Genomic DNA, 12,735 nt, shown 5'->3' with positions numbered 1-12,735 from the left:
ATGCAGAAGCTCCAGACACAGGGACAGACCACTTCTTTCCAGGGGGTACAAATTTGACATGAAGAGAAACATAAACAGCCTTGTCTTCTTTCGATAATTATCTACATGTAAATGGTCCCTCCCCCCCAGAGATCCAGTGGTCCACCCCTTACCTCGATCTTGAGCAGGCGCCTATTCTCCAGCGCCCTCCTGGGCACAACTTCCTCAGCCAGAGGTTTCTGGTCTGCGGGCTAGTATGCAGGTAAGGCAAGACATTAACACCAACCTGTCACCAACCTGCTCTCAGAATGGCATGCAGCACAGATGGGAAACACTAGGGGGCGTACATGCACAACTTTGACAGGCTAGTATGCAGGTAAGGCAAGACAGCCTGTCACTAAACTACACGTTATGCTCTCAGAATCTCATGTAGCAAAGATAGAAAACACTAGGGGGCGCACATGTACTGATTTTGAGAAGGAAGAATTTTGGGGCAATGTGTCTCCAGAGGTGGAACTAAAAGTTGGTTTCAACCTTGGAATCTGTAAAACGAAAAAATAAAAAAAGCAAAAATCCATGACTTATGCATTTCCTTTCTTTTGTGAACCAAACAACGCTGAAAAAGGGTAGGGACGGCTATTCCGAGATCAGGGTGCGCCAATGGCATCGTGCATTGTTATGTCAATCTTACTCTGTATTTATCGCATTCGGTTGACATTTATCAAACTTGTTATACTAGTACAGTTATTTTCCAGACAATCAGGAAGAGATTTGGTGTTAAGATGTTTAAAACTTATGCTATGGCCAATTTCAGACCAGAAATTGGCATAAAATCTACGTTATGCTGTTGCACTTGAAAAATGCCAGTTTTTGAGATATGCTTTTAAGTAATTTGGGAACAAAAAAATGGAATGAAAAGATTTGCAATATGTTCAGACATGCTCAGTCTGATATGTTTTGCAAAAAACCTGATGATGATTGGAAATTTTTCTTTTCTGGAGCGCATTTATCAATATGTTGTACTCGTTATGTAAAATTCATAAATTAAGACATTGCAATTAACTTATCTCCCTGTACTAAAAAGGATGGTGATAGAACTGGGCATTTTGCATGTTATGCAAGGTACATCCATATATGACACAAAACATGTGTTTTTATGTTGCTTGTCCTTTGGGTTAATATGGCTGATGGCTTACAGTTACCTGTCTTTTTTGTCCGAGAAAATGTGTAGTGTCCGTTGTTCGGTAATAACTTAAAATAGAAAAGACTGTGGGTGCATATGATTTCAGGTTTTGAAACAGCTGAAGATGCTGACTTAAAACACAGTAGCTATTTCAGTCTATTGCTGTAATTATATGAAATAATGTCAAAAACCTCAAGGGTGTAGTGTCCGTTGCCATGTAGTGTCCGTTGCCAAGTATACCACATATAGGTACATTAATTACATTTTGTTGCAATCTTGAAGTAATTTTGTCATTTATGTTATTTCTGTAGCATTTTGTCAACCCCTAAATGACAGGTCTTGCAAGATTTGGTGTTCTTGTCATGTACTTGAGCTGCCAGATGTGGCCGGCAACGGACACTACAGCTTAGCTGTAGTGTCCGTTGCCGGCCACATTTGAAATGAGTGGGCTAAGTTTGGATAGAGCACAACTTTTGAACTGAACGTCTCTATCCAAAAATTTAAAAAGTAGCAATGTATGGCAACACCTCTAGTGCACTTTTCTGCACTGAAAGTAGAAAATTATAAAACTTGAAAAATTGGCCCAAGTGCAACCCTTTAGCGCACCCTGATCTCGGAATAGCAGTGAGATCAGTCGCCCCATGCCAGGAACAGAACTGATTCTCATGCCATGAACAGAAATGATTCTCATGCACACTGTCTCCTATAAGGGAACACTGTATGCTGCATACACTCTTTGCAAGCAAGAAGTATCTGTCTTTTATACTGTGGTAAACACATCAGATACTTTATTGGGCATGCAGGGTGTTTTCCAGAAGTTGTTCATTCTGGAAAACTACCCTCACAGACTGCTGTTCAAGCTTTCACAGTTCCATGCATCCGACATATCTACAACTCACCACGTCTGCCTCCTTCTTTCTCTTCTTCTCCTCTGGCTCTTCTTCTGTCTCGGCCTCGATGACAGGTGGGGTCAGCGATGCCACGAAGAACCACAGCAGGTCGTGCAGGCAGGTGGGCTGGGTCACACTACGCAGTAACCAGTTCAGGGCCTGGGGGTGAGAGGTGAAAGGTTAACAGGTTGTTGATTAACAGGTTACACAATAGCCTATCACGACAAGGATCTTAGAGCACAGAGAGTACACTCCACTGCAAAGAAGAGGATAAGAGTTCAGTGTATGGTTAAGGCTTCCTTTTTTGTACTGCCAATGATACTGCCTGTCTTGCAGCCACAAAAAAGATCTGCTTCGAGATGAAACCAACAGCCCAGTAAATTCTAGTATGCATAGACTTGCCTTGTACACTCTACATCACCCAATATCTAGAAATTATATTTTTAGGAAAAAGTTGCTCAAAGACAACTAAAAACTGAAGTCTTGTAGCATGATTTTCAAGTTCTTATTGTATCTGGTCCAGGTCCTACCTCCATAGCATGGACCCTGCAGGCCGCCTTGCGTAGGGACTGCCTCATGGCGACCTCTAACCCCTCGAGGTCGTGTCGCTGAATGATGAAGGCGATGACGGGCCACTGGCGGGCCTTGTCACGAAGGTCGCGCTGTTTGACCCTGCTCTCCACCAGTCGGGCCAGCTGGGAGGAGGGGTGGCGTAGGAGCGATGATCCACTCTCTGCATGAAATGTGGGATACATTATGTAGCAAGTGGCAGAACAGGACTGGTCAGAATCTCTCTGCCCAACACTGAGTACACAAAATAGTTACTTCCTGGATGGAAGTATTGGTTTAAATGGCACAGGTTTAAGGGAGAGTTATTATCCACAACCGAGCCTATCTAGATCTATGCCTGAATGGGTTATAGTTAGGATCAGGCACGGTTCTGACAAGACTCAGGTACATGATATATCTTTCTGGGTATGTGTAGGCTACCCCAAAAAGTGCCTTTCGGTGCTGACAATACATGCACTACTAGTATTAATACTAGTAACCCAGTAGTTTTTACTAGTAGTTTCAGTAGTTCTATGTGTACTAATTGTCTGTTTTCAATACCATATGTTTCTTCTGTTCCTGCAATTAGCCCTAGGGCATGAATTTGCAATTTAAAGACAATTATTGTCTTTATTAAAATACATGTCATTTACATTATTGTACAATACATTAAAATTATAGTGACCCTTTTAGATGTTTATGATTGTCAACTCTACCTGAATTTCCACTGACAGTTCTCCTGCGTGACGAACGCAGCTTCAGGCTCCCCATCCCACTACTATCCACCATCTCCACCTCCGAAGAAGGCATGGTTCCTTGCATAGATATAGACCGCTGGAAGGGCACCCTGGGGCTCAGGCCCTCCCCCACGGGGCTGGAATCGACGCTCATGGGCCCGGCAAACATCAGGTCCTCTTCCTTGTGCGGGCTGGTGTCCGGGGTGATCGAGATCGTCCGCTGGGGGTGCGTTCCGAACGAGTCCGAGCGGAAGCGGTTCTCTGACGCGGCGTCTCGGAAGAGGTTGTCGTTGAAAGACATGGGACAGAGGTCGTGACCCTGAGAGAGAGAGAGAGAGAGAGAGAGAGATTGAGATTGAGAAAGAGAGATTGAGAGAGAGAGAGATTGAGAGAGAGAGAGAGATTGAGAGAGAGAGAGAGAGAGAGAGAGAGAGAGAGAGAGAGAGAGAGAGAGAGAGAGAGAGAGAGAGAGAGATTGGTTTATTCAGCATAAAAAAAACCTTTGCAGCACAAGTGCTGAATTGTGGTTTCCTTACACAAATATGTAGTTTAAAACTTAGACTTACATGTATTAGACTCAGAATTATTATACATTACAAATAAGAATTGAAACAAGTCACAAGTCCTATAAAATCACTACCATCACGACTTATATTTCAGCTATAACATTAACTGTCACTCAGCAGTAAGGTAATGAAATGTACCTGCTGTGCGGCGATTTGCTGTAGGTAGAGGAAGGGGACGGAGGGGAAGTGGGCGTGGTCCAGGTCCCCCTCGGAGACCACCGGGAGCTCGTGCCTGAGGAGCTGCCTCCTGGACACGGGGCTCTGCGCCGGGATGTGCGGGCCCATCGCGCTGCCAAAGTTCAACAGAAACAGGGCGTTGTTCTTCATGATGTTGTGGGCCTCCATGGGAGTGAGCGTCCTCGGTGGCTTGAGCGGAATGACTCGCTTCTTGGCCTTCTTCACCTTCTCTTTCTGGGCAGCCTTCTTCTCCTTGAGGTACTTGTCGCGGCACTTCTCGCACATGAGGTACCAGCTGCTGCCCCCAACGCCCCCGTCCCCGCAGTTTCCGGCCCACCCGCCGCAGTAGTTCCCGCCGCTGTTGTACCCCATCCCGGCCGCGTGCTTCCCGCAGCCCGGGTGAGCCTGCTTCATGTGGTACGTCACCGGGTGGGGGAACGTGCCCCCGCACAGCTCGCACGCTGCGTCTTTCTCCCCTCCTGCCACGAACGGTGCCCCCGCTGCCTCGCCGAACAGATTCCCCCTCCCCTGCTGCTGCTGTTGCTGCTGCTGCTTCCCCTGCTGCTGAGGCCACTTGTCTTTCTTCTTCTTCTTCTCCCTCTCCTTTCGTTCCTTCTTGTTCTTTACCAGCTCGGCTGGGGAGGGTAGGATCACCTGCTGCGTCGCCATGTTGAGAACGAAAGCCGACACCTCCTCCCAGAACGAAACCAGGTGCTGCAGAGTCAGCGGAAGCTGTGGCTCCTTCTTCGTTTCCGAACTCTTTGCCACCTTGCTCGGCGACACCCCCCTCGAGTCAGTGGCCTTGCCAGCCACTCTCTTGGGGGACGGTTCAGGATTGACTAACGCGTTGATGTTCGAGGGAGCCTCTCTTTCTGCGAGCTTCTTCAACGCTGAGGTCAGCTCCATGGAATGCCTGTTTTTCAACCTGGGGTCCCTGAAGTCTTCCATCTCCGCTGCCGCCTGCTCCTTGGTGTTCTGACCGGAGCTCGCTTCTTTCGTGAGGTTAGGGTGGAACTTAAGGAAGGAGGCGCAGGCCATGGCGTCATGCACGATGCCCTCGTGCCACAGGAATGCAGCGAACACGGCCCTCATGCACTCCGCAACGGACGGAGAGATCGCGTCTTTGACCGGCTTGCGAGAGAGGGACAGCTTGGGTTTCGCACTGGGTGGTATCTCCACAGAAGGTTTTTCCTTGGGGACCGGTGACATGGCTCGGTCTCGCTTATTCCGAAGGTGTCGTACCGTCCTTTCTTTCCTTCCCAGTTTCGGGGATACTCTTTCTGTCTCCTCCCTTGCTCCCGCCATGCCTATAGTGAACTGTCCCTTGACGTGTTCTTTGACGGAATCGTTCGGAGGGGGGGTTGCTTTCCTGGTCGCAGGCGGAGAGGAACTCATGGGCGGTGGTGGGGGGGTGACGCTGGCAGATCGAACAGCCTCGTCCATGCCATCTGCTCCACTGGGAGGGTGTCCGTTTTCCAGAACAGCGTTGTTCTCCTTTGTGAGAACGATGACGTCATTCGCAGGCTTTGCGTTATGCTCGGCTGTTTCTACGGTTTTCGTAGCGTGGGTGTCCGGTGTGCAAGTGTTAACAGTAGTAGTGGTTAGCGATTCTCCGTTGGACTGCCTTGTGGAGTCCTCCAGAGAAAGCACCCTTTCCTTATTGGGAATGATAAGGCTGGATCTCGGAGATGGAATTCTCGACACATGAACTGTGCACTCCGTTCCCTTCGCCACCTCGTGCACCATACAGTGCGTTCTCCTGGACAGTTTCGTCTCCTGTTTTACACTGGCATGAACCTCCTCATGTCTGCTATCTATCACGGTCGACGATGCCTCTGTTTTCCTCAGAGGACCTGTGCTAATGATCGGAGCTTCCGCTTTTGCCTTCACGGCTTCTATCCTACTCCTGGGCAAATCTGTCTTCCCCTTTAACGAACCAGTCCTGACGGGGGGAGAGGAAGAGTCTGTGTGGGATTTCTGATGATCCGACGATCCGGATCGGCCGCGGGGAGATTTCGAGCGACTCCTCAGCTCCACAGTGACCTCGCGGTGGATTTTCCCGACGGGCGATTCGGACCGGCTCCTGGTGGTGGCGTCGGACTTGAGCGAGCTGATGATCCCGTGTTTGGGTCCCTCCGCCCGGGTCTTCCTGAGGTCCGGTTTCGGCGGCAGTTCCGGCCGAGACTTTGGCGAAACTGCTCTCTTCGAATCTGCGTCGCTTGCGTGCGACTTGGACGAATCCGAGTCCGCTCTATGCCTGTCTTTCCTCTGTAGCCTCGGGGAAGAGGATTCGGACTTCACTAGTGGGGAGCTGGGTCTACTTTTCGGGGAATCAGAGGGCGAGCCAGACTTTGTCCTGGGAGGGGATGCTCCCTTCCTCGGGATGGGTATCCCGGAGTTTCTAGTCCTACTAGGTTTTTTCTCTGGCTCCGGTTTACTGACTTCTGGCACTGTTTCCTTCAATTCCACAATGACGTCCCCCTTCTCCTTGCTACAGGATGGTACAGTGTTCTCCTTCTCTGAATCGGAAGAACCGCCCTCCCTCTTCATGCCCTGGTTGGGTCTCCTTTCCTCGACGTTGTCTCCCTGTTTGTTCTTGAGCGGAAGTCCGTCTCGTGTGGGGGAGGGCTTCCTCTCCTTGGTGGGGGGCACTGATGAAAAGTAGAAGTTGGGGGTACCTGGGAGAGAGAGAAACATCACAGTCAAGACATTGTTAACAATCATTCAAAAACTCTAAACCAGCATACAAAGTTTTAAGGTTTGTAATCATTGTGCTAAGTACATGTATGTGACAAAGGCTCAGACAATGATGATAAGTAGAAGATTGGGGTACCTGAGAGGCAGAGAAATATTGAAGTCAATTTCAATTCCAGTTTCAGTGAAGTCAAGACATTGTGTTTACAAAAACTTGACACCAGCATACAAAGTTGTAAGTTAAATCATTGTGCTGAGTATGCGATAAAGGCTCAGACAATGGCTACACCACTCCAAATGAAGTTGGGTACCCTATTTTACACCTGGGTAAAGTGAAATAGGCTGTATTATCATATAGCTGGGTGACGTTGACCAATCAGAAGGCTCCATTCCACATTCCTTATGACGCCGTAATGTCACAAATAGAGTCAAAACCGGGCCTTTATTCATCCCAATCCATACATTAAACAACCCAATAATCACCTGCATATGACCTCAGGGGTCAAACCCATGACATCTCGATCTCGTATTTGCTAGCCTAATTTCTCAACCCCACTAACTTTAGAGGGTGGTAGATGCAAACTGACCTGTAACATCCACAGCAGCCCCGAACACAAACGGGTCTGGCGGGAAGGCAGGCACGATGTTGTCAGCCTGAGCCAGGGGGATCCCGGCGCCTGCCGTGTTACCGTACATGTCCAACACCTCCAGCTTTGGGTCAGGACCAAACACAGATGGGGAGGCTGCTGGGGGGGACAGAGACGTGATTAAAAAAGTTGGCATCTTTTACTATTTACATCAATGAAGGTTAGACATCCAGGTAACGAGATGCACATAAAATGTTACTCGAGCAACTGGATAGGTAACTGTCAAACGTTCCAAGTAGCATCTACTGCTTTTTCTCGACATGATCAATAAAAAAGTTGCCATCATTATGTTTTGCAAAATGAAAAGTTAACATAATTTGATTTGCTCAGGTTCTTCTCCAAACACATAAATAAGGTCAATGATCTGGACGATTTGGGTAAAGTTGGGTATGGCTAACTTCCTGGAATGTGTTGTACATTTTAGTTCAAACTTTTTCTATAATGATTTCAACCAACAAAGATGAGCTAAGATTTCAAGATAAGATTATATTATTATCATTTCCATGTGGTAACTTGCATTTAGTCCACAGACATTAATTTGCACTAAAGGATTTCCTTTCATCGTCATCTAAACTTTTAAATTGCCTACCAGCTGCTGCAGCATTGTCAGTAGGCTGGCTGAACCAGAAGTTGGGGGGAGTGATGTCGGCCGCCCTGAGTAATATACCACTTTAATATGTAAATACTACGTATGCTTACTTAATTTTCCTTTACTCATTAGTCAAACATAAAACTGCATGAACCTACCAGCTGCTGCTGCATTATCTGTAGGCTGGCTGAACCAGAAGTTGGGGGGAGTGACATCAGCCCCCCTGAAGTCAAACCCCTTCGCAGACGGCGTGGTTGGGCCGGAACCAAAGGCATGAATTTACACTTAACTATTTCCTTTAATCATTAACTTAATACATAGAAACTCACCAGCTGCTGCAGCATTGTCAGTAGGCTGGCTGAACCAGAAGTTGGGAGGAGTGACGTCGGCCCCCCTGAAGTCGAACCCCTTCGCAGACGGCGTGGTGGGGCCGGAACCGAAGGGTGAGGAGAAGGGTGAGGGAGAGAAGAGCGCCAGGCTGTCCTCCCGTTCGCTGCTGAGCTCCGACTCGTGCTTGAGGTAGGTGATGTCGTTTTTCCCGCGCGCCAGCGACCAGGCTTCGCCCTCGTCACTCTCGCAGTACTGCTGCGTACTGTGCTTCGACAGACGCACCCAAGTACCGTCAGAGTTACTTGTCTGCAGAGGAACAGAATAAAAAATATCACAAACATTTAACAGATATCTGCTATCTTGCTGTGTGGTTACATTTTGACAGACGCACAGAAGTACTGTCAGAGTTACTTGTCTGGAAAGTAAGGCACACATGTCAGGTTTTTAACAGATATCTGCTACCCTATGATTTTGACAGATGCACCCGAGTACCGTCAGAGTTACTTGTCTGGAGAGGCATAAGATAAAATATATCACAGCCAAGTACCGTCAGAGTTACTTGTCTGGAGAGGCATATAATAAAATATATCACACCCAAGTACCGTCAGAGTTACTTGTCTGGAGAGGCATAAGATAAAATATATCACGTCAAACAGTGAACAATCAGATATCTACATGGTCACATTTGTCGTATGATATCTACAGACGCACCCCAGTACCGTCAGAGTTACTTGTCTGAGAAGAAAGGCACACGTCAGGTTTTGCTAAAGACATCAGATTCTAAACTGTTTAACAGATATCTGCTACCCTATGATTTTGACAGACGCACCCAAGTACCGTCAGAGTTACTTGTCTGCAGAGGCACATAATAAAATATATCACACCCAAGTACCGTCAGAGTTACTTGTCTGCAGAGGCACAGAATTAAATATATCACAGCCAAGTACCGTCAGAGTTACTTGTCTGCAGAGGCATATAATAAAATATATCACACCCAAGTACCGTCAGAGTTACTTGTCTGCAGAGGCATATAATAAAATATATCACAGCCGAGTACCGTCAGAGTTACTTGTCTGCAGAGGCATATAATAAAATATATCACACCCAAGTACCGTCAGAGTTACTTGTCTGGAGAGGCACATAATAAAATATATCACACCCAAGTACTGTCAGAGTTACTTGTCTGCAGAGGCATATAATAAAATATATCACACCCAAGTACCGTCAGAGTTACTTGTCTGCAGAGGAACAGAATAAATAATATATACATGTATCACAAACATTCAACAGATATCTGCATGGTCACATTTGTCGTACGATTTCGACAGCCGCACCCAGGTACCATCAGAGTTACTTGTCTGGACAGGCACCATCGTGAGGTGTCCACAGCTTGGTTTCTGACTCCACGACGATAGATACAATTATAACAGAATCTGCTATCTTATGGTGTTGTCACACTTGTTGTACGTTGGCATAAAATTTTGATGCCAGGGAGTTTTTAAGTTTTCACCAAACAACTCCAGATGTCTCGAAAGGCGCAAAACTTTTTCCTTTACTCTCTTTACTCCCAATGGTATGTGTATCATTTGAAAGAATAACGATGCTACAACAAGCTGGGCAATAGCTTTCAGACAGGCCAATATCTGATACTGGTTAACCTCTGGTTATGGTTTTATTGTCACTCTGTTGTCTGTCTTGTTTTCTCTTTACACTCAGGACTACATTTAGTACATTCCTCTCATCACCACCAGGATTACCTAAGTATTTTGTTTTAAAAATTTGTCATCATCAAGACCATTTTACACTCAGGAGTACTAAGTACTCTCTTCTTCTCTTCAGCACGCAGACCAACCTCTTCAGTCGCTGTCAGCTGGCTAACGAACACCGGATTACCACTTTACCATTTACTGATTATTACTTAGGATTGAGAAAATGAGTTTTTTTCTTTACACACTCAGGATTACATGGCAAAATTAGCACTTTCTCCTCTTCAGCACGCAGACCAACCTCTTCTGTCGCCGTGAGCTGGTTACCGAGCACCAGCATGCCCACAGGAGTGGCCCTCAGGCTGGGCCTGCACCTGACATTGTGGCCCGAGGCCCCACACTTCACCACTTGGTACATGCCTGGCCCACCCTTGCGGCCCCGCACCTTCTCCATCAGCTCGGGAAGTTTCCGCGCGATCCGCTCCTTGATGATCTCGTCTATGATGGACTTGGGCTCCTGTGTGCAGGAAGAATATCCAGTGTTAAGCCCTGGTTGCAATACTAGTAGCACGTTGGCAGACCGTACTGCACTAGCGTGAAACCTGTAATGTATTGTATATAGCACTTTGGAAGTATGCCTTCTTAAGGCTGTATTAAATTAGTGTATTCAAGGATGACATCGTATCTATTGTTTTCAAATGTTGTGCCAGAAACAGGCAAACTTCTTACACAACATTAACAAAAAGTACATCCAACAAAAGCTGTATTTACACAGGCCAAGACCTCTCTACTAGGTCTACAACATAAGGTTTGAGAAGAAATGGGTGCAATATTAGTTTCTTAAATTATTCTTGACAAAGGCTGGAGTTGTACAGTCGAAAATTTGGGAAGTCTTTTTGTGTTGAAAATCATTGTCAAATTTGCTTCAAAATGACTTCTACCAACAGCATAGATTGAACTTGGAAGATGATATTTCCAATGAACAGCACATTATCTGTGTTAGTTTTTCCTTCATGATACAGCACAGCAGAGTTCGACATTCCAGACTTATAGCATACCTCAACAGGCACAAGCAAGTTCTTGCCCAGATGCTGGTTGAAAGCCAGGCACCAGGCCTCACTGTTCCCGTTAGCCGGGCACCACTGCTTCAGCGAGGCATAGTCCAACCTCAGCCAAACCCCGTCAGTATTGTGGACCTACGGAGGCACACATGTTAGTCCCTTTTTACTATGGTACCAAAACAATTCATGCAGTTGCTGTAGTAGTAAATATTCACATTCATTCACATGCCATAACACTTGCACTCATGATCACCCACATCCATGAAGGTTAGACATCCAGGTAATGAGATACACAAGAAAACTGGTAGTTACTCAAACAACTGGACAGATTTTGAAAACTGTCAGTCATTTCAAGTAGCATCCACTACTAAAGCCATTGATGAAAAGTAGTAGATGCTACAGTGTTGAGGCATCTGACTGTTTTTAACATTTATCGTTGTTGCTTGAGTAACAGTTTTCTTGTGCAATTCATGCACTCATGCAATTCAGACAGTTTTTGACATTTCACAACGCACAACAATCTCTGAAATCAAGCAGCTGAGAAATCTCTTTGTTCTATACTACAGCAGGTTAATTCAGAATCAGATGTTGTTTTAAAAGAAAGAAGCAAACCTCGTCAATGAATGTGATGGTGCCGTTCGGTGCCACGGCTCCGATCTGTTCGCTCTGCAGTGAGGGTGTGCTCCTAACCCGCAGGCCTTTGCTCTGTTGGGTTACAAACTTGCGCACCTGTGGCAGAATGAAGGTATTCTTTGTATTTATCAAACTGGGTTTGTACAGTTGATATTATGAATATTCAATTACAGTACTATACATGTACGTCCCATCCTTGAAATAAATATATTTCGTTCTGGAAGGAACTGTCTGACTGTAAATAGGCAAATACACAGCAAGGAACTCATGTTGATTCATTCATACTTGAATGTAAGTAAGTGTGTGTTAGTTCCTTTCAGGCATTTGTATCCCCTTTCATGTTTCTAGGTAAAGTTGTAGTAGACCTAACAAAAGTCCCGTCTAAAATCTAGTATGTTCTTTCTTTAGTCAATTAAGATTTCGTATAAATTATTAATATATTATCATATTTTCTGATTAACATCCAGTCATTCAAATAAAATGTCAAGTTGAACGTAGAACTAAAACACAGTGTCCTTTAGTACACGTACCTTGCTTGGTTGGTGAGGTCTGGCATGGTTAGCCAAAGACGGAGGAGTTACACCTTGCGGTGGCTCTCCAACTTCAAGCTCATGCACCTCTCCTGAAAACAACAAGTCAGAGATTTCAGACTTCTGGGTGGAAGACATGGTGATGGTAGATCATCTGCTTTTGGCTTGTAGGTCTATATCATGATCATGCAATGTTGTAGAAAGGTCTTGGCGGTGAGAGCGTCAAATCCCTGCCCCATAATGGTCTTACTAGTGGTTAGAATTTGGCTAGCCTGATTAAATCGCTTTGCGGTTGCCGCCCCCATCTGCAGGGAGGGGCCACTAAAACAGGCAGCAGAGTTTGCATTACACAGACTAGAATTTGGCGCTCTCACCCCCAAGGCCTGGGTTTGATTCCCAGTGTGGGAACCACTGAAACACAAAAGGGTGAGTACACTACAGTCTCCTGGCTCCCGGGATTCGAA

General features: G+C 46.1%; 1 protein-coding gene across 1 annotated transcript in view; it reads right to left on the bottom strand.

The window, feature by feature from the left end:
• The window catches only part of LOC109487224 (E3 ubiquitin-protein ligase MYCBP2-like), a 212,734-nt gene that overhangs the window by 18,493 nt on the left and 181,506 nt on the right, over nucleotides 1–12,735 (bottom strand). Inside the window, exons 53-63 of the mRNA XM_019791210.1 lie at nucleotides 12,272–12,363; nucleotides 11,721–11,837; nucleotides 11,106–11,243; nucleotides 10,349–10,564; nucleotides 8,341–8,647; nucleotides 7,363–7,521; nucleotides 4,043–6,759; nucleotides 3,318–3,657; nucleotides 2,583–2,785; nucleotides 2,062–2,211; nucleotides 153–230 (exon numbers count right to left, since the gene is read on the bottom strand). Coding sequence (XP_019646769.1) covers nucleotides 153–230; nucleotides 2,062–2,211; nucleotides 2,583–2,785; nucleotides 3,318–3,657; nucleotides 4,043–6,759; nucleotides 7,363–7,521; nucleotides 8,341–8,647; nucleotides 10,349–10,564; nucleotides 11,106–11,243; nucleotides 11,721–11,837; nucleotides 12,272–12,363 — 4,517 coding nt within the window. The remainder of the gene's footprint in view (nucleotides 1–152; nucleotides 231–2,061; nucleotides 2,212–2,582; nucleotides 2,786–3,317; nucleotides 3,658–4,042; nucleotides 6,760–7,362; nucleotides 7,522–8,340; nucleotides 8,648–10,348; nucleotides 10,565–11,105; nucleotides 11,244–11,720; nucleotides 11,838–12,271; nucleotides 12,364–12,735) is intronic.

This window comes from Branchiostoma belcheri, unplaced genomic scaffold (assembly GCF_001625305.1).
Source record: "Branchiostoma belcheri isolate BF01 breed outbred unplaced genomic scaffold, Haploidv18h27 scaffold87, whole genome shotgun sequence".
In the NCBI taxonomy this organism is placed as follows: Eukaryota; Metazoa; Chordata; class Leptocardii; order Amphioxiformes; family Branchiostomatidae; genus Branchiostoma; species Branchiostoma belcheri.
The sequence above is the reverse complement of the archived record's forward strand: the minus strand, read 5'-3'. Positions and strand labels throughout refer to the sequence as shown.